The sequence below is a fragment of the Aspergillus versicolor genome, assembly GCF_001890125.1.
Source record: "Aspergillus versicolor CBS 583.65 unplaced genomic scaffold ASPVEscaffold_6, whole genome shotgun sequence".
In the NCBI taxonomy this organism is placed as follows: Eukaryota; Fungi; Ascomycota; class Eurotiomycetes; order Eurotiales; family Aspergillaceae; genus Aspergillus; species Aspergillus versicolor.
The window spans coordinates 1,624,454-1,649,747 of NW_024467529.1; the positions used below are offsets into that span (position 1 = coordinate 1,624,454).

Here is a 25,294-nt window from a genome sequence, read left to right on the forward strand (position 1 = left end):
AGTAAAATCGCAGTCCACCGCCAAAAGATCGGACTGCCAATCAAAACACCGCTGAAGCGCAAAGGGCTGGCCACTCCCTTTCCAAGGATTTGATCGGACGGTTTCTCCAGGTCTGTTAAAAGTCTTGCAGAGGGGAAGTACCCGGATCCGAAAAAATCTCCATCGTAATCTTGACCAGCCAGGTCTTGCACAGACTATTTCGTTACTACTATGTGCTTGGTGGTGCATGACTGCATGTTATACTGGGGTACAAGATATCCTGGGGGTTGTACGGCCTCTACGAAACCACCCAAACATGGGATCCAAAATTATACGTGTAACAGGGACCCAGCCAAGTCTTTTGCCCGGCAGGATCCATTCTACGGGCGACATCATCGAACGGTTGAACCTGAATTCGTGAATGCGCTCTTAACCTAAACTTGCCACCGCCTGTCATGTGACCGATATTGCCACTCGGGCATCGAGGCTGCGATCCGACTTGAGCCCTGGGCGAAGTACGAGGCTTGGTAAACTATGTATTTGGAGATGATAGTACTCGGAAATAGGGTACTTCATGAATATTGTAGAGAGCGTACGAATTTATGAACAATCCATCTATTCTAGACAATGTTCTTTTCCTCTTCCTTTTTGTAAGCGCCATTAAACTTACTCTTGTTCTTCACTAAAAGCACAACCACACCAATAACAACGACGAGCATTGCGACTCTAGGAAACATGGAAGTGTGGTCGGAAGTGGCCGTCGCATCAGTTGCTTGGGACGGTCCATAGGGTTCAGACGGTTTGCTGCTCGGCATAGCTTTCGATCACACAACCCATCAGCATCGGGGCTTTTTTGATATGGCGGGTACGGAGCCGGGAACTGCTCTATAGCTCTTTGTGGCTACCTTTGCTATCATCCTCCTCCGCGCTGGCATCGGCCTCGAGCTCAAGCTCGCCGCTCTTAACAATCTTGACGTCCTTTGTGGGCTTGTTGCCAGCGCGCGTCGGGACGCTCTCAACCTTCTCGACGATGTCATAGCCCTCTAGAACCTCACCGAAAACGACGTGCTTGCCATCGAGCCAACTGCGCAAGTGGTCAGACTCATGCTCCATAATCAACCAAGTCTAGGATGACTTACGAAGTAATGGCGGTGGTGATAAAGAACTGGGAGCCGTTGGTGTCCTTGCCGGCGTTGGCCATGCTCAGGATTCCCTTCTTAGTATGTCTCAGCTTGAAGTTCTCATCCTTGAACTTCGCACCGTAAATAGACTTTCCTCCGGTGCCTTTTTTTTTTTTATAATAATTAGTGATCACGAATTTTTTATACTTGTATGATCGGGGTTTAAAGCCTTACCATCACCCTTGGTAAAGTCACCACCCTGAATCATGAACTGCGGAATCACACGGTGGAAGGTGGACCCTTCATATCCGAACCCCTTCTCACCAGTAGCGAGGGCACTTGTATATTAAAGTCAGCAATGGAAAACCATAGATATGCGCAGTACTGCTAAGCGCCATACCGGAAGTTCTCTGCTGTCTACAATCACACGTTAGCGGAAGTACCGAGGCGAATAAGAACGGGAGATTACCTCGGGGACGGTCTTGCCGTACAGTCCAAGCACGACTCGGCCCAATTTCTCATCGCCATGCTCAATATCGAGATAGACCTACAGGGGTCAAAGCGTTAACATTGCACCCACAGGCAAGAAGGAGGACCGGAGGTGTAATGGCTCACCTTGCTGGTAATCTTAGGTCCACGAGGCTCACTGGCGTGGACGAGAGCCAGGCCAAGGGCCACGACCAAGAAGAAAGATAAGAAAAGGTTCTTGAAATTCGCCATTGTTTACACAATTTCCCAACTGTTCGAGGAGATAAATTGAGGGGGAAGTCGGAGACCAAGAACTCGAGTGGTGAAGGACAGCTTGCGTTATCAGGAAGCTATAGCATTTGGGGAAATAATTACTGTAATTAAATATCTATCTGGTAATCTATTACATTACTTACCGAAGAACACTAACAAAACATCCTAAGTTAGCAGGAAGACTTATTGAAACTTACAATAACACATACCGGAAGAACGCTATTGCGATACTGATTTTCTCTCCTCACTTAGCATCCGAAGCAACAACCTTACAGCGCTTGAGAGCCGTCCCATCGAGAAATCCAGGAGACAACTGTAGTCAAAATGGTACGTTGGGCTACAATTTCTAGATCTTCACAATTGTCAAACCAAGGGACTAATATTAAACTAGGTTTTCATCCTCGGCGTGAACTTCCCGGAGCGAAATCTCGTCCAGGCAAGCACACCCTCCATCAAATCTCAATACACCAGACCAAGAGTCTAACTGGCCTTCTTTTTATACAGAAATCGCTTCAGAGCTTCTTTGGTGTCGGACCACTAGTCTCATCACGCATATTATCCCGCTTCCACATCCACCCAACATGTCGAGTCGGCGAGCTGGCCAACAAACAGGTCCTTGATCTCACGGCGGCACTCTCAGATATGAAAATCGAAAACGATCTTCGGAGAAAGATTCTTGATGATATCAAACGCCTAAAGGAGACGGGTACATACCGTGGTCGGCGCCATGCGTTGGGATTGCCAGCTAGAGGCCAGAGGACAAGGACACAGGTTGATTTACTCATGCTCTAGTACCAGGATTATGAACGCTAATCTGATCTCCTCTATGTAGACCAAAACCGCGATTAAGCTCAACCGTATGGAGCGACGACTTTGAATATGGCCTTCTGGGTGCTAGCCTTGGTCTGCTTGGATCGCTCTGGTAGCAGGTTTATTGTGTGAGGGCATGGCATGGCGTTGTATTCAAATGTATTTTATTCCAATTTTGATTCCCCTAGGATTCCACTAAATGTACTATATATGAATGGAATAGCTTTCTCTTGTTCTCAAAGAGACCTGTAGCATTGCCTAAATTTTTTTAACTTACACTTCACACGCCAGTTCTATTTAGGTACCCAAAACTAACTAGATGACAACACGCCCTCGCCGCGGTTTATTTGAATCCGCTTGTCTTCACCAGCGCTCACTATACCCACTTCGCGATCCCAACATACACTGAAAACTTTGACACCCTCTCCACCCACGCGCTTGCTGTTTGCCTTACCCTCTTCCTCCAAACTCTTCCGCGAGATGGAATACACACTTTCACCCACAGCCCCGCCTTTGTCTGTTTTCGTAGCACGCAGATCCCAGATTCGGCATGTGCCATCGTGACTGCCACTGATAAGACCATATGAGCTGTTGGGATCCCGTGCGAGAGACACCACAGCATTTGTATGGCCGCGAAGGGTCATGGCGGAGATAGTTGCTGCCGATGCACGCGGGTCTATGAGAGTGATGTGACGGGCAGATGTTCCAGTCGCGAGAAGGTTGTGATCAGGCAGGTGCTGGAGCGAAAGAAGAGAGTGGGACGTTGTTCGTGTATCCACAAGTGCCGCAGTGACAAGATCCCATGTGCGCAGCGAGTGATCCCATGACGCAGAGTAGCCGACCGTAGAGTCATTGGCGTCGAAGATTGCATCTGAGACTGGTGCAGTATGGGAGGATAGAAGCGCCAATGGCCCGCGTTGTGAGACGCTCACAGAAGCGTTCAGCTTCCTCCTCTTGGATGTCCTCGACGCAGCTGATGGGAGAAGGTCTTCAGGGGCGGCCGGTGCCTCGGATTTCTTTGTCGACCAAAACCCGACGCTGTGATCTGCTGAGGCCGAAAGGATGCGATTTGAAGGCGCGTGTACGGCTAACGAGTTGATCCCTGATTTATGCCCGTAAAGCTCGAGTTGTGGAGCAATCTTCCCCGAAAACCCATCTTCACTTTCGGAGTACTTCCAAACGCGCACTGTACGGTCGAGGCCGGCCGACACAATCGAGGTCGGGGTGACGAATTTTGTGGCCTTGATAGATGAGGTATGCCCGCCCTCAGTTGGTGATGGCGATGTTGCGATCACTTGAGAGGACATATTCCACACACGCATGAGGCCATCGTAGCTTCCTGAGAGGATCCGTTCCTGGCCTTGTGATATAGCGCTTGAGCCAGCCGCAGCAGACGATGATACAGAAAGCACATCGACTGAGCTTACCCAGTCATCGTGCTCAAATGAGGCGATATGCAAAGGTGGGATTAAGGCTCGAACATATTCAATCTCCAAGGTAGTTTCCGCTGAGATTCCGTTGGCCGTGAGATATTCATCGATTGAAGTCCGGAGGAATGCTCCGTTTATAAGGAATTCAAATGGGATGGGTTTGTCATTGCTCAAGAGATTATTCACCAATGTCGAGAGAGCGTATCGCTTCAGGCCTAGAAGCATCAAAATTTAGTATTCTTGTCAACCAGAATATATAATACTCGAAGGGGACTCACCGGTAGGAACTAAGATCGGGCCTGTACTGTCGGGCAGTGCGATGTCTTCTTGTTGACTGGTGAGCTGTACACGCACTTGTCTCTGTACGGCCTGCGATGAGTCCGCCGCAGGATTCTGACTGGAATCCATCTTGAATATGGATTCAGGTAAAAGAGGAATATATGATGGCAATGGTGAGGTCTGCGCAATCGCGGGCAGAAACAGAAAAATCTCCGCTTGGCAATAGGAAAAAAATTACGGTGGGCGATGCGGCCATTTGCGCCAAGTGCGGAAGATTCCCCGCATAGTATGTACTCGATCTGGACTCTGGAAGAACAACCCAACACGCTATCAAAGATATACATGCTTCAACGTTCTATATACATTATAGGCCCTTGGAGACCCTTTTGATCTCCGCGATCGCCTTCCGTCTGTAGTCCGACTCTGCAAAAAGTGCCTCAATCAAATCAACAACTTCGCCGGCTGAGAATTCGAGGGACAACTCCCCCTCCACCCACAGAAATTTGATGTCCGCCAGCGAGCTTTCGAGTATATTAATCAGATACTGGAACTTCAGCCAGTTTCTCACGTAAACGGCGGTCATGGGTACCGGCTCAGCGTTGTCCGAAGCCTGAGGCATAAACAGATTTTCTAGCCTTGAGAGTTGATTGCAGAAGGAAACCAGCTTCTGAGACTGCGACTCAGATATATCACCCAAATCCTCGACATCAATGATAATCTTGTCGGTTACGGTAGATACCAGAGACCCAATGGCTTGGAGCAGCGCTGAGTGTGAGAGGATAGGCTGCCACTCTTTGTAAACATCCCGCACCCGATCCACCGTTGCGCTCACAGCGTTTTCACACTCCCCAAGAAAAGGCTGTTCAGAGCACTGAATGAACCCCTGTGCACCATCTAAGAGGTCTGCAAGGATGGTTCGCTGTGTCTGCATTTCTTTGCTATATGCCAATTTGCCAAATTTTTCCAGTGCATCGATGTCGCCATGGAGCCTTGAGAGCTGATGGTCATCGGCGACCTGGCGTACTTGGTCCGAGAGATATAGACTGTCATTATAAAGATACATCTGGCCCGCATTGAGCTTGATACCATAAAATGACGGCGCTGTTGCCTTGAACATAGCAAGTATCAGTGTTGGCAGAGCAAGAAGGCCAGCACCCGAGGACGATACGAGCGTGTTAGAGTGCCTGGTTGGTATGCTGTGTTAGCTAGTTAGGTGCTGACTCAAGGGGTTTAAAAAAAAACATACGGAGGTTTGGATATGGTCTCAGAGTCTGAGATTTGTTGCCGGATAATTCGGATTATAGAATCAGGTACATCGGTAATCGTATAATTCTCCCTCAATGTTATCTCCTTGGGATTGGTCCGGGTTCCTGTTTCATTGTCTTTGACAGGTTGTTCTGCAGTTACTTTCTTCGGCGCGGCTTTTTCTGCTGGAGCTTGATCATCTTCGTCGTCCTCTGCCCACCCCCAAGCATCCCCGGCTTCATCTTCATCAGCATCTGAAATATACGGCTTCGTAGCCTTCGTATCGTCCGTATCGTCGTCCAACCCCCAGGCGCTGACATCTTCGTCGGCGTTATTTGCGGTTTCTTCTTCTTTCTCGTCGTCCCAGCCGGCATCCCAGTCATCTGAGGTTGAATTGTCTAATAATACCTCGTCTGTTTCAGAAACCTGCCTCTTTTCGACTCTTTCTACTTGCCGTGTGTCCCATTTGCTCGCAGCGAGCACCTGTCGAACCTGGTCTAGAGAGTCAACCCTTCGCCTCGTGAGCCACAGACGTGGGGCTTGGTTGGCCCAGGAAACCAGTTCCTCTTGGCCGTGCCAGTCAAGCGACTTTATGGTTTTGGTGAATTGGAGGACGTGGTTTAGGGTGGCTTCAAACTCGTCCAAACCATCGAGTTCCGTAGGTATCGCAGACGACAGCCAGTGAGATATAATCTTTGATGAAACTGCGGGGATGAATGAGTCGGAAAGAGAGGTTAGGATGGAATCAGGTAGAGAGTGGCGAAGGAAGCTAAATATTCTGGCAATATAGTCCAGGACGTCTGAAACCGAGGCAGGCGATGGCTCGGGATTGATAACAATTGATGATTCCTCGACACGGATCCCATGAATGTAGCCACCCATGTTAGGAAGTAATATGGGATCTAGAATGTCGAGAAACAAGTCTTTCTGGAATTTGTCGCTCGCTGCAGACAGCTCATCCAAGCGAGCTAAAGCGGAGATGGTCTCTTCCAGAGCCTCGACTGTCCTTTTTTTTAGTAATGTTGTCCATCGGTTAAGACTGTAAACGACCTACCAGAAATTGTCAGTGTTCCCTGCTTTTGGTCAAGCTCCAAGTGTTTGTTCCAGCGAGTATAGAGCAGGCCCACAATTTCTCGTCGCACCTCCGCAAGGTTTTCCGACAATAAAGTCATTACATTAGCATGCTTGAAACAGCTGTCTAGGTTTATGGAACGTTCGATCGTCTCTAGATTGTCAATCGCAGCCGTAATTTGGCCATTTTGACAAATGGCTCGCGTGGCACCGAGTCGTTGACAGAGGCCCTGAACCTCTACCAGCGTGTCCGTCACAGCCTGGTTGAATACAATTTCTTTTTCGACTAGATCAACCTTTGCAGCTGCATCCTCAACCTTTAACTGTAGCGGCTTCGTGACTTCATGCTGCTTTACAATTTCCCGCGCAGTGAGTCGAGACCGTTCGAGGTCTGCATGAAGCTGTTTGGCCTGCGAAATCCAATCGTCGATAGCAAAATCATTATCCCGACTTAGTGAACTTATTTCTGTCTAATTATCAAGATAGTCAGAAAACTGTTGGCAACTAATACTTGGGTATTCAAGACCAGAGCTGGTCACGTCTCCTACCTTCACCTGGTCTTTGGCCTGCGTAATAAGCTCCAATTCTTTCGAAATCGCCGATGAGGGAAGCTTTGCTGCTACAATATTCTCCGAGTCCGGATATGTGCTCTCAGCGGCGAAATCTAAAATCACATTGCATATCTCATTCTCCGATGGTTGGGTTGCCATGTTGAATCGTGTCTTTTAACGCGGTTTGATTTTGAGAGGGGCCGAGACCACCACATAGAGAGATGGAGGTCAATATGCGCTTTTAGGGACGTCTCCAGCGCAAAGGTATCAGTAAACGACCCGATTTGAGCAAAAATGCCTGCCCAAGTGCTTGGTTGACCAGCATCAAGGTGAGAAGGAAGCAAGCTCTCGAACCATAGCAGCCATGTGACTGCGGAGCTTTGGTGCTGACCGCCTTCCCCCAATTGGGAGCAAACAAAGTGGAATTTGTGCCGCATGGAGGGGTTCTTTCAGCACCGCCGATATTCATTCTCGGAGGCCTCAAAGCACTAATCCTTGGGATATTTTGTTTCCGGGTGATCGAAGGGTCGCCTCAGCTCCGTTGGAACGGTGATCTGGAAGACAAACTAAACCCTCACTGGAATACGCTTCCCTGGGCCGAGAAATATCCCTCCAAGTACAGCAATCGTCCGCAACAACAGAATAGCCAGTTTTATTAATATCAGGGATCATCGTGTTTTCCCGCTTCCTCTCGCAAAGCCTGGCTTGGGCGCTGTTTGCTCGAACCCTGTGAGTCGTGACCCGATACATAGAGGGCGCCCCGCCATTGCCCACATGCATGTTGGATAAGCTCATCTAGAAGCTTGATGTACTTTTCAAATCTTTTCTATTAAGATTTCTTCATCTTTGTTTCGCTTTTACGATCTTGTTGCTCGCTAGTTTAAAATTCGAATCCTATTTTGGCTAATAGATTAAACGACATATCCTCTACTCAAGTAACTAATCTTCTTCTCGTCCAGATTCTCCCTCTCTAAACCGTCTACACCACCTCTAATTCCTTTAAATATTTCAAGTCTCTCAATATTCGCCAAAATGCCTGCGTCTCGGGCAAGCCACTTTAAATTACTCCAAAGGTTCAAACCAGACTACTCACCTAGCGAGTTTGTCCAATATGAATCGCAGAGAACGGGCATGACGGTGGTTGTCATTGACCAAAAAGGACCTAAAGTGAATGGTTATTTTGTTCTGGCGACAGAGATCCATGATGACTCCGGTGCTCCTCATACTCTAGAGCACCTTGTCTTCATGGGATCACGGAACTATAGATACAAGGGATTTCTTGACAAACTTGCCACGCGATTCTACTCGAATACAAATGCCTGGACAGCCACAGACCACACAGCATACACTCTGGACACCGCGGGCTGGGAAGCCTTCTCGCGCATGCTACCCGTCTACTTGGAACATGTGATTGCACCAACCTTGACAGATGAAGGCTGCTACACCGAGGTTCATCATATTGATGGTACTGGTAACGATGCCGGTGTTGTGTATTCGGAAATGCAGGGAGTCCAGAACAATGCTGCCGAGCTTATTGACTTGGAAGCGCGCCGCTTGACCTACCCTGATGGGGTAGGTTTCCGCTACGAGACTGGAGGAATGATGGAGCAGTTGCGAGTCCTCACAGCTGAGAGAATCAGGGCCTTCCACCGTGAAATGTACCAACCCAAGAATCTATGTTTGATTATCACCGGTGAAGCCGATCATGGGGACTTGCTGGAGACACTGGATAACTTCGAGGACACCATTCTTGACGTCATTCCAAGTCCGGATTCTCCGTTCAAACGACCCTGGATTGATTCAAAACAGGCCCCACCGTTGTCCCAGTCAGTAGTCAAGACGGTAGAATTTCCGGAAGAAGACGAGTCCTATGGAGAGATAGAGATTCGTTTTCTGGGACCAGATTGTACCGACCCTGTGCAAAGTAAGTTATCAAATTTTCAAATTATGTTTTGAACGAATGTTGACAACTTCATAGCCGGCGCTGTCAACATTACCCTTCTCTACCTGGCTGGCTCATCCGCGGCTCTCTTGGATAATATCCTCGTCGAAAGAGAACAGCTTGCAACGGGTGTCTACTATGCAACAGACGATCGCCCTAGCCTCGAAATTCGCTTCACTTTGACCAGTGTAGAGACGGAGAAGCTAGCTCAAGTTGAGAAGCGATTTTTTGAAGTCCTAAAAGAGGCGATGAACAAAGATCTTGATATGAATTATCTACAAGAGTGCATTGATCGCCAAAAGAGGACATGGAAGTTTTCCACGGAAAGCTCCGCTTCGTCGTTTGCAGAATATGTCATTTCAGATTTCCTCTTCGGAAAGAAGGATGGCTCGACCTTGCTCGATGTTACTTCCTTGAAGGAGTACGACATTTTGGAAAAATGGACGCAGGACGATTGGCGCCAATTCATTCGAAGGTGGGTCGCCGATGCACCTCATGTCACCATCCTAGGAGTCCCTTCTTCAAAGATGTCCGAGAGTTTGAAGAAGGAGGAGGAAGCTCGTGTTGCGGCGCAAAAAAGCCAGCTCGGCGACGAAGGCTTGAAAAAACTCGCTGAAAAGCTTGAAAAAGCCAAGGCCGATAATGACAAGGAGATCCCAACAGAAATGTTGGAGAGCTTCAAAATACCTGGAATAGAGTCCATTCATTTCGTGGAAACTACAACCGCCAGATCCGGGGCTGCCCTACAACTCGGCCGTCAAGACAACAAAGCTCAGCAAATTGTGGATGCTGATGGGTCAGATTTGCCCGCATTCATTCACTTTGAGCATATTCCTAGCAGCTTTGTTCAACTATCGGTTCTCATCTCGGCGCAGTCTGTGCCAGTGCAGCTACGTCCGCTTTTGTCCGTGTATATGGAGGCCTTCTTTAATCTGCCTGTCGAGCGTGATGGTAAGACCATCGATTTTGAGCAGGTCGTCGTCGAATTGGAACGGGACACTGTCGGGTATACCATAGAGGGTGCTAGAGGCCTTGGTAACTCGGAAATGCTACGCATTTCCTTCCAGGTTGAGCTAGAGCAGTACAACACAGCAATTGGTTGGCTACAGGAGCTTTCCTGGAACTCAATCTTCGACGTCGAAAGGCTCAGAACCATTACAAGCAGACTTCTTTCCGATGTCCCTGATGCTAAACGGAACGGTGATGACATGCTTGCAGCCGTCCATGTCATGGTTCACTATGCGGCCGAGTCCATTGTCCGCGCGCGCAGTACTCTAGTAAAAGCACGATACCTCAAGAGAATCAAGAAGCTGTTGGCAGAGGAACCGGAAACGGTTGTTTCCCGTATGGAGGAGATCAGAAATGCCCTTTTCCAATTCGAAAACATTCGAATCCTCGTCATCGCTGATCTTGAGAAACTATCTCACCCAGTCTCAGCCTGGAACTCGTTTGTTGACCGGCTTGGTGCCAGTAAACCTCTCAAGCCCATCACAGCTAGAAGGTCTCTACTCAGCCCGGCAGGCCAGAAACTAGGCGGCGAAGCGCACGTCGTTCCCATGCCTACTATTGACTCATCCTTTGCCTATGCCACAGCCCGCGGTCTTGACTCGTACGATGATCCCAAACTCCCCGCACTCCTAGTGGCAATTGCGTATATGAATGCCGTGGAGGGCCCTCTCTGGGTTGCCGTCCGCGGCAAGGGACTGGCTTATGGCACAAACTTTGCATACAACATCGACACAGGGTTCGTGAACTTCGACGTTTATCGTTCTCCAAATGCCCACAAGGCATTTGAATCAAGCAAGGAGATCGTAGAGGCCCATCTCTCTGGGGAAACTCCATTTGACCCGTTGATGCTTGAGGGTTCAATCAGCAGCATCGTAGTCAGCTTCGCAAACGAGCAAGTGACCACTGCCTCTGCGGCTCAGGGGAGCTTTATCCGACAAGTTGTGCGGGCTCTGCCCACCGACTACAAAGAGAGAATACTCCGACAAGTACGCGACATTAATGTCGAGGATATCAAGAAGGCGCTGCGCGAGATCATCCTACCCCTTTTCGCTCCGGAAACTGCCAATATCGTGATTACCTGCACGACTGTGCTTGAAGAGGTATGCTATTATGTATAGAAGGCTATAAATGAAAACAACTAACAATATCTATTAGGCTATAGAAAAGGGTCTGAAGGGATCCGGGTTCTCCCCGAAGGTGCAACCGCTAAAAGAATTCGAAGACGACTATGGACTCAAGATTGGAGATGACGAGGATGACGATGACGATGACGATGACGACGACGAGGAGGATGAGTCCGGATCGGAGGAAGACTCTGAAGATGATGACTAGTAATGTTTTATGACTCGGAATGTGGTTGGTTTAGGTTAGTAAGTATTGCTGCTGCCTTCTGTATAGAACAAACCTGTCCTCACAAGTACAATCCTGAAGAAGTTGCTTGTCAAATTCAAATACTGTATGTAATGCTCAGTCCAGCTGTTATAGACGTGCCTTTTGGCATTGCATAGTTAAATCCGGAACTAGACGCCGACAAATCCAATGTACATAGCCGGCCGATATATTCCAGTTCTATCGTACTCTTGATTTGTATATTAAAATATGATACAAAGAGGACAGCAGGCCCTCGTCTTCTTTCGAGCGATCCAACAAACCCATCCCTCACTCATCACACCTTGGTTTCCCAGATGAAGCAGGCGAGTCAAGTCAGACCTCGTCAACAGAAACCGAGCAGTCGATTCAACAGGTAGATATACAATAATCCCATCCCATCCATCCATCTATCCAGTCTAATCCGCAAGCCTGGAACGAAGCAACTAAGAAGAAAGATCACCAACTCATGCTCTTCCGGCCCTTATCGCGCCGCCGCGCAATAATCTTCCTCCCGGACTTAGTCCTCAGCCTCGAAAGAAACCCATGGCGGCGTTTCTGCACCCGGCGCGACGGGTTGTATGTGGAGCGCCTTCCAGCTAGAGAGGAACTAGCAGAGAACGAGCGGGATTGCTGGGCGATTGCGGAGGTGACTGGAGCGAGTGATTGGGGCTGTTGTGATTGACTTGGGAGCGCGGAGAGAGTTGGTCGTGTGGGAGCGATGGTCGATGTTGCGAGGGAGAAGGGTCGGGATTGTGACGCGCGCGAGAGCGAGGTGAGGGGAGAGAGCGCGGGGATAGCTTGTCTGTAAGTCAAGGAATGGGATGTTAGTAGGCTGTTTATTGGTGAGATATACGGGTTGAGGCTGTTGCGGCGTACTTCGTTATCGAGGACGTAGCTGTCCTGAGCGCAGAGGGAGCTGCCCTGCACCGGAGGCAGAGCATGGTGGCTAGTGGTATGTAAGTGGATTAAAAAGGTTAATCAAATCGAGGACCGAAGCAAAGACGACGAGGGAGCCTTCGCTCGTGAGGAGGCGAGTTGTTTACTCCGGACTGGGTTGGCTGTTTCAAGGTTGAAGGGTCAAAATTCGGTGATCAACTCCAGGGCCGGTGCACGTGCCATCTCCGGCATCGAACTTTTTTTCGAAGTCCCCAACCCATGACCCTGCTACCACACGATATCACTCAACTTACACTTACACGCTTTGTGGGATACTCAATTAGAAGCCGCCTTTACTGAAATATCCTCGAATCTACCTCTCATTATCGCATCTCCCCCGAAAGTCTATATCCAAAGCCCTATTCATTATCCCAACTGCCGCATCTACAAAAGTTCAAACCGCCAAACGGCAAACGCCGCAAGAAAAAACTACAGCCGCAAAAGATTTTTTTTTTTTTAAAAAAAAAAAAAATCAAGACAAAATGTCCGCGCAAGATCCTACCCCACTACCGCCCACAACGATTCTCTCATCGAAACCTATCTCCCAGTCAGTCGCACACGACTTCCTGGCCGCATACTTGGACCGCGCAACCACAGACCCAGCGCTACAACCAAATGCCGGAATTAGTGAGCATGGCCCTGTATCACGAACAACAGCTGCAGCGCCGAACATAATCCTACATAATTTGAAGCGCGTGCAGGCCGGGCTTGCGGGGGAGGTGTTGGGTAGGGATTTGGCAATCGCGGAAATGAAGGAGGGTGCGCAGGCTCAAGCTCAGGCACAAAGTGGAAATGGGGAAGGGTCATGGGAGGACAAGAAGCAGTTCGAACAGGAACAGGGAGTTGAAGGAAATGATGTTAACGTCGGAGGTGAGGAGGCAATGGAGTTGGATAATACAGAGGCTGCAGACGAGGGGAATGCAGCGGGGACTCTAGATAAGGAGGAAAGAAAGAAGCTGAAGAAAGAACGGAGGAAAGCTGAGAAGAAAGCGAAACTGAAGGAGGCAGACGAGTAGAACCTTCGTTATGACGGGTTCGATTTACTAGACTAGACTTACTGGGTTCAAAAAGCATGAAGGCGCATATTTGGGCATAGATTTAGGGCTTCAAGGTTAATTCAATCATTTCCTTAATTTATTGGACGGCATCTTTTATCTCATTCAATTTCTTTTACTGATAAGGTAACGTTTGATATCCAAATAAGTTTCCTTGTTGCAAATCTCAACAAGGTGAAACAGATTCAACGTTTCATCAAGCTATCATCTTAGAGCTCTCGGTCGCTAGCCTTGACAGGCTTCTCATCATCTTGGTCCTTGAAGTCCGTGACCTTTCCACCCTCCCAGCCTAGAGCCTTGAGTCTCTCGGGGAGAATGGGGTGAGAGTAGTGGTAGCTGGCATACATCCAGTCTGCATCCATGGTGCTCAGGTTCTGGATCTGAAGCTTGAGGAGGGACTGGGAAAGCTCCTCTGAATATCCAAGGTTCACAGCAAATGCGTCTTTAAAAGGTTAGCATTCAGGATCAGCGAAACTTGATATCTTAAGTACATACCGGCTTCAAATTCAAATTTGCGACTAAGGATGTTCATTAGGAGCTTGACGACAGCATCCATGGGGGCAAGGGCATCAGAAAACAGGAGGAATCCAATCATGATGGGATGCTCATGGTGGAATCCGAAAGACTGGTAAAGTGAACTGTTGTTCACAAAGGCCGAGAAAAGTGCGAAGATGTAGAACATGTGGAACTGAATTAAAAGTCAGCTATGAGCTCTGCAAGTTCGCATAAATTGGTAGTAAAGGTGAAAAAAGCAAACATACTTGAGCAATACCGAAAAGCTTGGTGGTGTGACTAAGGCTCCAATGGCCCAACTCATGGCTCAAAACAGCGACAACTTCCTCGGGCTTGCTCTTCTCAATCAGAGTATCGTAGATAACAATGTGCTTCTTCCAAGGGAGACCATAGAAATATGCGTTGCTGTGTGCGCTCCGCTTGCTTCCATCAATAACGTGCAGTTCCTGGAGCGGGAAGTTCAGCTTCTTGGCCAAGTTTTCAACGCCAGTCTTAATCGCGCCGGGCTCGAGAGGAGATAGCTTGTTGAACAGGGGTAGAATGACAATCGGGTAAATGGTAATGGCGAACACTTGAACGAAGACACCAAACAGCCAGAGGTAGTAGAAGCACGAGTTGCCGGTCTTTTGAACAATCTTGAGCACGGCGCTGATGATGGGCGCGCCAAGAACGATACCCAGCATTTGACCCTTTAGCATGTCGGAGATCCAGAGCTTGACCGTTTGCTTGTTGAAGCCAAACTTCTCCTCAAGCACAAACGTGTTGTAGTAGGAAACCGGGAGAGAAAGAACAGTACTGATCAGGTTGAATCCAAAAATGAATAGCAGAGTCTGCGGGATCTCGCCCTGGAACCGAGCCGGAAGGTATCGTGCCAACAAGAGACCGCTGACCCCCCATATCTTGGGGAGGACATCACCGTAGATAAACGCAAGATTCTGGATTTGACCATATAAACCAGAAAGAAAAGTAAACTTGGCCTTTGCGCGACCGTACGACTAGATTGTGAAACAAACAACGTCAGTCGATATGGGCCGGTTTTTGATGCGAAGCAGTTGAAAGCTTACCTGACTCTGATCATAAACCTTCTGAGAGACTTCGGCCTCAAGGACCTTTGGGGGTTTGGTGCGCTGTAGAACCTTGTATTGACGCAGCGACAGAAGTCCTTCAAGGACAAATTGACCCAGCGAAAAGCCGACGAGAACGTTCTTCCATGGGAAGAGAGGGCGGTCCAGAAGACGCGCCAGTTGCTAGAATAGCCACGATCGTCATTAGGAATTTGCATCAAAACCGCCCACGAAAGGCTTTTCGAATAGACACGGCTGAAGTTTGAATACTTACATCAAGTACCCACATCATGAAACTGGCCGCACAACAGCGGGGGTATTTGCAAGGTGTTGTGTTGAAGGGGACAAAGGACAGCCTGGAGGACACGGACAAGTCGTCAGTGATGCAGCCTTAAATATTAGTCACCCTCCGCTGCAGATCATCACAGCGGAGCGCGGCCGTCTGCAAGACATCTAGGTACGGATATGTTGATTTCTATATCCAGACCAATTAATCAATCATGGCCCTACAACGACATCCATTATTCTCATCTAAGTTCGTTGCATTTCGTAATCCCCTTGAATAGCTCGTCTAACTGTCCATAGAAGTCGAAATCAAGAATGCGATAGGCACAATATAAACAAGTTTTTTCCCACCCCTGAAAACAGAACAGCGTCATAACACTCGTCAAAAGAAGTGGCCGTCTCTACTGCATCCTTCTGCCTGTCTTTTTGATCATCCAATCAACCCGCTATAGATAAGGCGCCCATGTTTCGCGAACCGTTCAACGGGCCGACCTGCATGGAAGAACCCCACGCGTTCTTGTCTTTGAGCTTCCAGCGGGCAGAAGAAGTGACAAGTAGACCTTCAAACGTTCTCTATTCGACATGACGTCTGATGTGCTCATTATAACCACAACGCCTCTTCCTCTTTTGACCCCTATTACCAGGTTTCCCTGGCAAAGACGGCCTCGTTTTCCTTCGTAATCCCCTCCCGAGGCCTGACCTGAACTTGACATCAAGTATCCTTATCTTAGTTGACAATGGGTTCAAGGGTGTTACCACTATTTAGGGTTAGATAGACGCATCCTGAAAGGAGGTTGGGGCAAGGCTGTAGGGGTCCCAACGCAGGGACAGTAGACTTACGCGACAATGTTGGCCCAACCGATTAGACGCCAGTGCTTCTCGATTCTTCGACTAATGGCAATCTTCTCGCCAACTTCGGTACAAGCCGGGCTAGTCAAGCTCAGCTTAGCAGCATCCGCCTTAACACCAATAACTTTCGCACCAGTAGCCGTAGAGCCGATGTTAACCATGAGAACTTCGTTCTTGGCCAGCTTGGCAACCTTGGCCTGCTTGCCATCGGCGGTCTTGACACCCAGGAGTCGGCGCAACAGGAAGTAATTAACCTCGAGTTCAGTGTAGATGGCGGGCAGTCGTCCACGGTGGCCAAGAACGAAACCAACCAGACGGTCAGCACGACAAAGTGTCGGGTCAACACGAGTACCAACACCGATCAATCCACCGGGAACAGCGAATTTCAAGTCATTGTGTTCGGCGTAGAGCGATACGACACGCGAAAAGATGGGGCGACATTGGATTTTGCCATTTTCATCCTTGGTTACAAGACCAGGTCGAATTTCAATTTCATCATCCACCTTCAACACACCAGTCAAGATGGAACCACCAGCAACACCACCCTTCAGCTCATCAATTTCCGCGCCTGGTTTGTTCACATCGAAGGATCGAATAACCATCATGTGGGGGTAGGCTGTGAAATCACGAACAGGAACGGGGATATGTGAGACCAGGTACTCGTTTACGGCATCGATGTTGTACTTGAGTTGCGCGGAAATCGGGATGATGGGAGAACCGTCAGCGACTGTTCCACGGATAAATTTAAGGATCGACTGGTAATGCTGCAAGGCTCCATCTTCCCTCATCAAATCCACCTTGTTTTGAAGAATGATAATGTGGCTAAGCTTCATGATCTCGATAGCAGCCAAGTGCTCTGAGGTCTGGGGCTGAGGGCAAGTTTCGTTTCCGGCAATCAAAAGAAGAGCAGCGTCCATGACGGCGGCACCTGACAACATGGTACTCATAAGAATATCGTGACCGGGGCAGTCAACGAAACTGCGTTGAACCTAGGTTAGTGACCTATCACTGACTTGGGAACCGGCTGCTACATACGAAACGTGTCTTAAGAGACGGTAGTGACCAGAGCATCCATCTCTTTCGCAGGGTGGGTCGACCTCCTTCTCACTCTTATAACTCTTGAAGCATGTCGGCCGAGGGCAAGCGGGGTTGTCGCACTTGTAGATTTTCGCGTTGGCGTAACCCAATTTGATGGTAATGTTTCGTTCCAACTCATTCTTGAATCTGACAGTCTGGACTTCTGAGATAGCCTTCACCACCGTTGACTTTCCGTGAGCGACGTGGCCGATGGTGCCGATGTTGATCGTAGCCTGGCGGGCAATAATTTCCGGTGACAGGGGAGTTAATGTGGTCAGGTCGAGAGTGGCTGGGTCGGGCTGCTCCGGTAGCTCTGGTCGTTTCGGCTGAGACACTGGCGGTGTAGAGTCCGACTGCTTCATCGCGGACTTGAGGGGCTTCTCGTCCTGGTCAAGAGGCTCTTGGTCTTCGATATCATCGTGACCGTTGGCATTCAAAATTGGGGAGCCGTGCTGAGACTCCTCGTCTGAAAAATCACCGTTGGCAGCCATGATTGCACTCGACAACGGGGCTCGGAGGAAAAGGGGGGGGTATAGGAGGGTGTGGGAGCGTGGAAGTCGAGAGGTTGTTCGATGAAATTTGCTGGTTTTGCAAATCGACGGAGGCGATACGATCTTTAGGCTTGCACCGAGTTTAGTGGGGTGTTGGATTTGTGCAGTGGAGAGCGAGTAGGCGGTGAGCGGCGGCAGTTGCTTTCTTTGGACTGCGTTTCCCTACTTGGGCTGCTCCCTTTGCGCGATTGCGGGGATTATAGGACAGCTGCAGTTATATTTTTCTTTCGATGCCCTTTGGTATTTTCAATTTCTTGGTATCCTTTCTTCTCTGGAAGGATTGGTGCTGGTTGAGTTGCTTCATTGGCGGTGGCTTTCCGTGTGACTCACTTTGATGTATATTTTCATGCCTAGCGGTATCGTATATACATACATATGAAATAAGTTGATCGGAGGGTTCTATGGACACTGAATACACTTTTGACTTTTCATACTCATATTCATAATTTACACTCTTCAACAAACACGAGTTGGGTATATACAACGGACTAATTTGTAGCAATTTTTTTTGCTCACTACTATTCATCATCACTGCCCTCACTGCTAGACTCCTCTTCACTTTCCTCTCCAAACGACTCAAAATCGTCGGAAGTTGGATCTTCCTCCGGCATCATGACGAATGCCTTCATGCAAGTAATTCGGTTTCCTGTTTCATAAGAGCCCAGAAGACTCCCTATTTGAATATCCTTTGCATCGCTGGACTGCTTTGCAACAGCATCGCGCAACTTGGATCCGAGCAATCGCCAAACACGAACGATACCCTCGCTATTTGCCGTAACGACCACAAGGTCATCACTTTTGGCACCTGACTGCCCTTCCAGGTTTAGGAAATCAAAATCTTTCACTCTTCCTGGGAAACCTTGAGATTTTCCTCCGAGTTGAGCAACTGGCTCGGCGTACGGAATGGGCGATTCATCACCCTCGTCTGGGGTTCGTAAATTTTTGGTTGAATAGAAGATGACCCTCCCATCTTCCGTCGAGACGGCGATCAATTCATCATCGTCCCCTGAGCCAACCGAAACGTATTTTATTTCATGTAGCTTGCTTCTAGGACTAGGGAATATCCTGCAAATCGGCGTCGAGTCCTGTAAACTGGTTAGATCACTTCGCTAGGCCACCATGGCGATGGTAAACTTACAACTCCAAACAGTACCGCGCCCCATTCGAATGCTACTGCAAACTCCTCTCCCTTTGTGTTCCATACAATCTTTCTCCCTTCCCCAGTGCTCCACCTGCCTTCCTTGACGCCTTGTAGAATCTCTCTGTTGAAGTTCAGCACCCCGGCTTTCTTACCCGTGACCAAGTTCCAGAGTCGCATGCACTTCTCTCCTTTTCCAACACTCAGCATGAGTTTCATACTAGGGTGCACAGCAAAGTCGTTGACGCCGGATGGAGAGCCCCCGGGAGGCGCGGTGTCACCACTGGGTCTGCCTTGGACCTTTGGATGCGGGGCTTTGATGTTGGAAACAACGGACAGATCTCGAGTTCTGTTAACAGAGATCGTATTGTCCTCCGCAGACGCCAACAATTTCGACCGTGTTGGGAAACTGAGAGCGGTAATGGGAGCCGAATGGTGTAGCAATGCTCCAAGCTCTTTGTTTTTAGGATTCTCGAGGATTTTGTTTCCCGCGAGCGTGGGTACAGTTGGATAATGCTCATTCACTGTTGGAGGGACCGCGGAAAGTGTATAAAGATTGACGCGCTCATCACTACCACCGCTAGCCAGGATGACCTTCGGAGGCTCAGTAGAATTTGCCTTGGGCGGCGGGGACAAAGCTAAGCATTTAATTGCAGAGGAATGTGCCTCAAATAAGAAAGTATCCACAAATTGAACATGAGAAGAACCGTCTGAAGGCTGTTTGCTTTCGCCTGCCGCAAAGCAGGCTGAGGAGATGGATGCCGTGAATCCATGTAGCACTCGCTCATACGAGCCAGTGACTATCTGAAGGGTGATGGCGGCGGCATTGTGTTCGGATGACACTGATTCTGTCTCCTTTGAAGATTTGGTAAGTTTTGAGGGTTGTGATTCCTTAGCAGCTTCGTCTCTCTTGCGTTTTGCCATCTTTGAGGTTGTATTAAGCAAAGAAATGATAAAAAAAGGTGGTTTGTTGGTTGACTGCAGAGCATCAAACAGCGGGCAACTTTTTTTTTTCTGCCAGACATTCTCGTCTTTCCACGAGCGGTGAGAGGAGCTCGGATGCTCTTGTCTTGGCATTGTCGCCCCAGGCATCGACAACTCCCCAAGAAGACCCCAAGAATCTGATCACTATCGCGTCAACCACATCAAAACTTGATTATCAGGGACACATTAATGCTCAATCGTAGAGTGAAAACCTCCCTTTACTCTGGGACGTACATTTGAATGAAAGATACTTAACTGCCGCGACACCATGAGATAATACCCGTAAGAAATAATAAGAGTCTCAGCATACCTGTATTCTAAGGTTCCCCCATACCTGCTCTCGCTGCTCCCGGTACNCAAAAAGCTTTCCAGTCAACCAACCACAACCCGAACTCCCAACTCCCCAAAAATCCCTTCACAGTGCCATCTTCGTGTCGACTCTCTTGCATCGCATAACAACACAACCACATCCTTCTTATCTTTTTCGAGCGATTTTTTCCACCTGGATGACTTCGCTCAACCTATTCCCCTTACTTTCAGCGCGTTAATCGGATGTTGTGTGCTTGAATTAGACTCGATGCTCCGGGAAGAGCTTCTTCGGTCTAAGCAAGATGAGATCGCGTGAGTATTAATTTTTCCCATCGATTATTTCTATTTCTATACGCTTTGCGATTTGATTCCATCGCTCACTAAAGATTTTAGACGTTGTTTGTTGTCGCGGAAGCGCAAATTGAGCGAGCTCTATTTTGCGACCGTAGGGTACGCGGGCGCGACCGAGACCTCTTTCGCCGACTCCGCGTATCAGGAAAAGGAGCAAGCGTTTCTTGATGCTAACGACATCACAAAGTAAGTCACTTGTTAACATATCGCATCTAATCATCTATGGACGCCTTCTCTTTATTTGTGGATTTTTGGTTATCGCTGTAATGCGCGATTCCTCGCTCATTATTTTTCAGAGGTCGCTATTTCAATGAAGCCACGCTCCCGACCCTACCCAGTTATGCAGCACCACCGGCGCGAGACACGAAGGGGCCACCGGCCGCTGCACCATCCGCAAGCTCTGCGACTTCCAATGCTGTCCCGGCCAGCCCGTCACCGCGAGGAGATGCTCGTACACCCGAAGTTGGTTCCCAAGTATCCTCTGGCACTGGTCCCAAGTCGGTCAAGCCAGCGCAAACAGTAGAGAAGCAGTCACCTCATCCTAGTCCGAAACCGCTCGACACCAAGTATATCCCTAAACCCGCGCCCAACATTACTGTCGACGGATTGCGAAAGCCGGATGATTTAACTCCAGAGGTAGAGCATGCTCCAGCTTCGCAGCCTAGCCACAAGGTGGCTCCCTCTGTGCCAGAAACGCCTAGCAGCTCCCAGGACTCCAGCACCGCTATTCCGCCAACCGATCAAACAAAACCATCCAAAGCGGTTTCACCAAACCAAGCCGCTATTTCCTCGCCGAAGCCGCACTATGATGTACGCCCGTCTCCCCTTCCGGGACGGCCCATCCAGGCCTCCGAACAGCCCCTATCACCTGCATCGTCCGCAGGGCCGTACTCAAATAACACTCCCGCTCTAACTGCGGCGTCACCAGCAACAAGCCCCGCCGAAGAGACTGCCGAGCCTACTGGGAAGCCCGCTAGCCCTAAACGTACAGCTGCTACTCAAGGACAATCAAGCTTCGTCCCGACTACGCCTGATGAACAGCTTCGCTTTGAGGAGGCGCAGTCTCTCCAGCAAAATGCCCTTTTGGCGAGCCAGGTCAAGGACGGTGCTGGGGTTGGTCCATTGGCAAATCAGGTTATCCAAGAGGATCTTCCGTCGACCGCAGGAGCTGCAGTTTCAGAGGAAGATGCTGCAGAAACAGCGCCCGGTGATGTACTATCCGAACTCAAGAAACCCGAGTCGACCACAGTACTTGCAGAAGAGGCGAATGCTCAACCCCAGGAACCACCTGTTCAAGCATCGAATCAGCCAGAGAACCTCGTTAAGGAAGCAGTGCCAATCACTCAGCCGACAAAGAAGACAAGCCCGCCCGCTCTGGTAGTTCCTCCCCAAGAAAGAATGACGACTAGAGTATCCTCAGGAGCGATTCGACACAAGTCTGTGTCTGAGATCCTCGGTGAGGCCCCGAAAACGCCCGTTTCGCCCGTTGAAAAGTTACACACAACTGGGACACCTACCGATATGGGATCTGTGGATTCTGTTGCAAGGATGCGTCTCAAGGACCGACGAGCGCGAGAGAAGGAGAGGAACAAGCTTTCGACTGTTGTTTTCCCCAAGCAGCAGCAACAACACGACAAGAATGGCGCGATGGATCTTATTCGTCAGCAATCTGGCGATCTACTCAGGCTGAATGAGGAACAGGACTATCTCTTCACCTTGTTCCAGAATAAGGCTTACGCTCCACCTCGAGGAACAGCCTTGGCTGGCCTTCTCTCTTCAGCCCATAAAACTTTATCGACGAATAATTATCTTCTTGACTACCAGGAGCAGATGGATTGCCGCATTCTACGCCGCATATATGACCTTCAGAATGCCAATAGGTGGCCATTGCGTCAACTGAAGCGTTCCGCTGAACCGCCTAGGCAGGGTACCCACTGGGATGTTCTCCTGGACCACATGAAATGGATGCGCACGGATTTTAGAGAAGAACGTAAATGGAAAATGGCAGCAGCGAAGAGCTGTGCTGATTGGTGTGCCGAGTATGTTCACAGTGACCCTGATTCCCGGTCGATGTTGCGCGTTCAAGCGAGGATCCCACCAAAAGAAATCCACAAGAAGGTCGAGCCACAAACTATGACGATGGTTTCCCCTCCAGAAGAACCGGGAAGTGAGGCCATGGAACTTTCCCACCCTACGCCCGATCTGGTGCCTTCGACTGAGGAGGACTCACTCAGTGAAGGTATCGCTGATGAGCCGCGGCATGATCTACATGATACAGTTGCGCCAGCCGCGATTTTCTCGCTTGGTTCTGATGAATTCAATTTCTCCCTGGATATGACTCCGGCAGCACAGAAACTCCTGGACGAGTTACCCATCTATACCCCTATGGAAATAGCACCAGGTGCGCAATTTCCAAATTTCAAACAACCTTTAGATTCATCCTGGAAGACCGATATTCTTCCTGTTTCTAAATACGCCCAGGGGAAGATATCGTTTCCCGAGGACGAGCCCGCAAGGAAACGAAGTCGCTATGAGTATTCGCAATACAGCTCCGGTTCTGAGCATCCCGTTCTAGACTTACCGCCTGAACAAACCAATGTTGCCCTATTTCAGCCCGAAAATAAACATATCCGCGACCGTATACACCCAGCCCAACCTTTCAGACCTCCAACTGAGTACCCCATGCCCTCTCTTGGGTTTTTGGAGTCAAGACAATCATCTCAGTGGACCTACGCGGAAGACGAGGAGCTTCGCAGCCTTGTCGAGGAATACTCGTACAACTGGTCACTCATATCTAGCTGCCTTACTCCGTCATCTCAGTTTTTATCCGGCGCGGAAAGGCGGACACCTTGGGAATGTTTCGAGCGCTGGGCAGGAATAGAGGGCCTACCTTCTGAAATGTCCAAAACACCATACTTCAGGGCCTATCATCAAAGGATCGATACCGCCCAGCGTAATGTTATGGCACAGCAACAAGCGGCAGCCCAACAGCAGCAGCAACAGCAGCAGCAGCAGCAGCAGCAACAACAGGGTAATAACAATGGCAACCAACAGCCGATGCCTTTGATTCGTAGGAGAGGTACACAGCCCATCCGGGTTGACCGGAGGAGGTCTTCTAAGCATTTGGCGCTTCTCGACGCTATGAGGAAGTTGGCTAAGAAGCGGGAGACGATGTTACAAAAGCAACAACATGGTAAGCATTGAGCCATGCGAGTTCTTCGGAAGGGGCTAATTTTATTCCTTCACTTCTAGCTTCCCAGCTTGCTTCGTTAAGAAAAGTTAACGAAGCCAACCAACCAAAGCCTCCCATTTCGACACCCGCCGAGTTCAGTCGCTTGAAGCATGAACGCGAACTAAAACTTCAAGAGAGACAGGAGCAGTACCGCCAACAAATGATTGCTCAGCAGAGGGTGAGTATCCTGACCTAAACTGTGTTATGCTGTTTTGTCTAACGTGGTATGAAGGCAAACCTTGCGGCCCGTGCAGGTCAAGTGCCCAACCAGCAACAGATGATGAATGCTCCTGGGCGAACTCCCAACGCGGTTCCTCAGAACCCCAACGCCCCGTCTGTAACGACAAACGCACCAAATGGTTTACCGAACGGAGTTTCCGCTGGAGCGCCGAACGGAATACCGAACGGAGTGCCACAGGGTGTTGGTATCAATCCGACTCGGCCACAAGTCCAGGGGATGCAAGGAAATAGTGGGCCTGTAAATGGCCAGATGCCACCCAACCAAATGACCATGAAGATGATGCCACAATCTGGTATGCAACAAAATAATAACCCCCGGCCGAACATGCCAATGCAAACGTCGCCGGATAATGCCCGAGTGATCCGAGAGGCTAATCGCCTCCAAGAACAACAACGGATTCTGCAATCCAGACAGCAACAACCCCAGCATCCTCTCCAGCAACAGCAACCACCACCGCAGCAACAGAACCAGCAGCAACCACAGCAACCGCAGCAGCAATTTCACACCCAGCCTCAGTTTGTGCCACAGGGATCCAATTCCCCGAACTTGAACATGTCCTCCGTAAATGGCAACCCAAACAACCCCGCCATGATGGCAGCACTTCAAGCGGGAGGCGGAATGCAAAGTCCACCATTCCATAATTCCACACCTCAAGGCGTTTCGACTCCATCTCCACGCATGGGCCAACCGAACCTTCTATCAAGCGGAGTTGTTCCCACCATCAGCAACATCCAGAGTCAAATTCAAAGAAGCAACCCTAATATGCCAGCGGAGCAAGTGAATAAGTTAGCAACGGATCGACTCCACCAGTATCAGCAGCAACGAATGTCCCAAGTTGCTATGAATGCTGCCGCCGGGAATTTAGGCGTGCAGCCCAATTACCAGGTTCCTCATGATGGGAATTTTCAAACTCCCCAAACTGGCATGAACGGTGGCCATAATATGCAGGCTCCCCAGGCTCAAGGGTTTTCACCCATGATGCGTGTACCGCAGCCTGCTCAACAAAACCGTGTATCTACCGGAAGCTCCCCTGCCATGGGTGTAGCTGTGCCACAACAAAGTCGGAGCGCGACCCCTCAAAACCAACGCAGTGGCAGTGCCCAAACTGGGGCGGTCCCGGGTGCGAGTAAGAGTCCTAATCACCCTCAAACTCAGGCTATG

The 25,294-nt window shown here is 49.4% G+C and overlaps 11 protein-coding genes across 11 annotated transcripts; 4 read left to right on the plus strand and 7 right to left on the minus strand.

The window, feature by feature from the left end:
• Nucleotides 1-400: 400 nt before the first annotated feature.
• Nucleotides 401-1,907, minus strand: ASPVEDRAFT_43126 (uncharacterized protein). Its single transcript, XM_040812754.1, has 6 exons — nt 1,716-1,907; nt 1,570-1,647; nt 1,501-1,517; nt 1,335-1,438; nt 1,119-1,263; nt 401-1,063 (listed from the first exon to the last, which is right to left on the minus strand). Exons 1-6 carry the CDS (start codon nt 1,818-1,820, stop codon nt 865-867), a joined length of 648 nt encoding a protein of 215 aa, XP_040669397.1. The 5' UTR covers nt 1,821-1,907; the 3' UTR covers nt 401-864.
• A 195-nt stretch (nt 1,908-2,102) lies between these two features.
• ASPVEDRAFT_43127 (mitochondrial 37S ribosomal protein uS13m) lies at nt 2,103-2,856 on the plus strand. Its single transcript, XM_040812755.1, has 4 exons — nt 2,103-2,168; nt 2,233-2,277; nt 2,346-2,612; nt 2,674-2,856. Exons 1-4 carry the CDS (start codon nt 2,166-2,168, stop codon nt 2,716-2,718), a joined length of 360 nt encoding a protein of 119 aa, XP_040669398.1. The 5' UTR covers nt 2,103-2,165; the 3' UTR covers nt 2,719-2,856.
• A 106-nt stretch (nt 2,857-2,962) lies between these two features.
• On the minus strand, nt 2,963-4,489 carry ASPVEDRAFT_134869 (WD repeat WDR12/YTM1 family ribosome biogenesis protein; the record flags this gene model as incomplete). The annotated part of the gene is made up of 2 exons (XM_040807174.1): nt 2,963-4,296; nt 4,360-4,489. 2 exons carry the CDS (start codon nt 4,487-4,489, stop codon nt 2,963-2,965), a joined length of 1,464 nt encoding a protein of 487 aa, XP_040669399.1.
• A 317-nt stretch (nt 4,490-4,806) lies between these two features.
• ASPVEDRAFT_134768 (uncharacterized protein) lies at nt 4,807-7,386 on the minus strand (the record flags this gene model as incomplete). The annotated part of the gene is made up of 5 exons (XM_040807164.1): nt 4,807-4,881; nt 4,929-5,544; nt 5,607-6,606; nt 6,660-7,146; nt 7,225-7,386. 5 exons carry the CDS (start codon nt 7,384-7,386, stop codon nt 4,807-4,809), a joined length of 2,340 nt encoding a protein of 779 aa, XP_040669400.1.
• Nucleotides 7,387-8,259: 873 nt separating this feature from the next.
• Nucleotides 8,260-11,509, plus strand: ASPVEDRAFT_85078 (putative zinc metalloprotease; the record flags this gene model as incomplete). The annotated part of the gene is made up of 3 exons (XM_040817644.1): nt 8,260-9,151; nt 9,206-11,277; nt 11,333-11,509. 3 exons carry the CDS (start codon nt 8,260-8,262, stop codon nt 11,507-11,509), a joined length of 3,141 nt encoding a protein of 1,046 aa, XP_040669401.1.
• Nucleotides 11,510-11,687: 178 nt separating this feature from the next.
• On the minus strand, nt 11,688-12,489 carry ASPVEDRAFT_890556 (mitochondrial 54S ribosomal protein bL34m; the record flags this gene model as incomplete). Its single annotated transcript, XM_040818494.1, has 2 exons — nt 11,688-12,380; nt 12,425-12,489. 2 exons carry the CDS (start codon nt 12,487-12,489, stop codon nt 12,005-12,007), a joined length of 441 nt encoding a protein of 146 aa, XP_040669402.1. The 3' UTR covers nt 11,688-12,004.
• Nucleotides 12,490-12,875: 386 nt separating this feature from the next.
• Nucleotides 12,876-13,845, plus strand: ASPVEDRAFT_743999 (uncharacterized protein). The gene has a single exon (XM_040816252.1). It carries the CDS (start codon nt 12,967-12,969, stop codon nt 13,498-13,500), a length of 534 nt encoding a protein of 177 aa, XP_040669403.1. The 5' UTR covers nt 12,876-12,966; the 3' UTR covers nt 13,501-13,845.
• On the minus strand, nt 13,749-15,405 carry ASPVEDRAFT_85081 (zinc metalloprotease; the record flags this gene model as incomplete). Its single annotated transcript, XM_040817645.1, has 5 exons — nt 13,749-13,981; nt 14,035-14,227; nt 14,301-15,047; nt 15,117-15,299; nt 15,391-15,405. The coding sequence occupies 5 exons, from the start codon at nt 15,403-15,405 to the stop codon at nt 13,749-13,751; spliced, it is 1,371 nt and encodes a 456-aa protein (XP_040669404.1).
• A 336-nt stretch (nt 15,406-15,741) lies between these two features.
• ASPVEDRAFT_43133 (translation initiation factor eIF2 subunit gamma) lies at nt 15,742-18,155 on the minus strand. The gene is made up of 3 exons (XM_040812756.1): nt 17,286-18,155; nt 16,242-17,228; nt 15,742-16,159 (listed from the first exon to the last, which is right to left on the minus strand). Exons 1-3 carry the CDS (start codon nt 17,816-17,818, stop codon nt 16,129-16,131), a joined length of 1,551 nt encoding a protein of 516 aa, XP_040669405.1. The 5' UTR covers nt 17,819-18,155; the 3' UTR covers nt 15,742-16,128.
• A 241-nt stretch (nt 18,156-18,396) lies between these two features.
• On the minus strand, nt 18,397-19,940 carry ASPVEDRAFT_54006 (putative 60S ribosome biogenesis protein Mak11; the record flags this gene model as incomplete). Its single annotated transcript, XM_040814871.1, has 2 exons — nt 18,397-18,963; nt 19,017-19,940. 2 exons carry the CDS (start codon nt 19,938-19,940, stop codon nt 18,397-18,399), a joined length of 1,491 nt encoding a protein of 496 aa, XP_040669406.1.
• Nucleotides 19,941-21,816: 1,876 nt separating this feature from the next.
• Nucleotides 21,817-24,171, plus strand: eaf1 (MYB and HSA domain protein). Its single transcript, XM_040816254.1, has 2 exons — nt 21,817-23,853; nt 23,913-24,171. The coding sequence occupies exons 1-2, from the start codon at nt 22,059-22,061 to the stop codon at nt 24,086-24,088; spliced, it is 1,971 nt and encodes a 656-aa protein (XP_040669407.1). The 5' UTR covers nt 21,817-22,058; the 3' UTR covers nt 24,089-24,171.
• Nucleotides 24,172-25,294: the final 1,123 nt, after the last annotated feature.

What these genes read in the sequence shown, in the direction of transcription:
- ASPVEDRAFT_43127 (XM_040812755.1), top strand. An exon ending in CGGAGCGAAATCTCGTCCAG is followed by an intron (nt 2,278 to 2,345) that starts GCAAGCACACCC and finishes CTTTTTATACAG; the next exon opens with AAATCGCTTCAGAGCTTCTT. An exon ending in GCCAGAGGACAAGGACACAG is followed by an intron (nt 2,613 to 2,673) that starts GTTGATTTACTC and finishes TCCTCTATGTAG; the next exon opens with ACCAAAACCGCGATTAAGCT.
- ASPVEDRAFT_43133 (XM_040812756.1), bottom strand. Translation starts at nt 17,818, where the DNA reads ATGGCTGCCAACGGTGATTTTTCAGACGAGGAGTCTCAGCACGGCTCC. An exon ending in CGTCTCTTAAGACACGTTTC is followed by an intron (nt 17,229 to 17,285) that starts GTATGTAGCAGC and finishes GGTTCAACGCAG; the next exon opens with TTTCGTTGACTGCCCCGGTC. An exon ending in GGTTGGGCCAACATTGTCGC is followed by an intron (nt 16,160 to 16,241) that starts GTAAGTCTACTG and finishes AACCCTAAATAG; the next exon opens with TGGTAACACCCTTGAACCCA.
- ASPVEDRAFT_43126 (XM_040812754.1), bottom strand. Translation starts at nt 1,820, where the DNA reads ATGGCGAATTTCAAGAACCTTTTCTTATCTTTCTTCTTGGTCGTGGCC. An exon ending in TGACTTTACCAAGGGTGATG is followed by an intron (nt 1,264 to 1,334) that starts GTAAGGCTTTAA and finishes AAAAAAAAAAAG; the next exon opens with GCACCGGAGGAAAGTCTATT. An exon ending in ATCACCACCGCCATTACTTC is followed by an intron (nt 1,064 to 1,118) that starts GTAAGTCATCCT and finishes CCACTTGCGCAG; the next exon opens with TTGGCTCGATGGCAAGCACG.
- eaf1 (XM_040816254.1), top strand. Translation starts at nt 22,059, where the DNA reads ATGACGACTAGAGTATCCTCAGGAGCGATTCGACACAAGTCTGTGTCT. An exon ending in GTTACAAAAGCAACAACATG is followed by an intron (nt 23,854 to 23,912) that starts GTAAGCATTGAG and finishes CTTCACTTCTAG; the next exon opens with CTTCCCAGCTTGCTTCGTTA.
- ASPVEDRAFT_743999 (XM_040816252.1), top strand. Translation starts at nt 12,967, where the DNA reads ATGTCCGCGCAAGATCCTACCCCACTACCGCCCACAACGATTCTCTCA.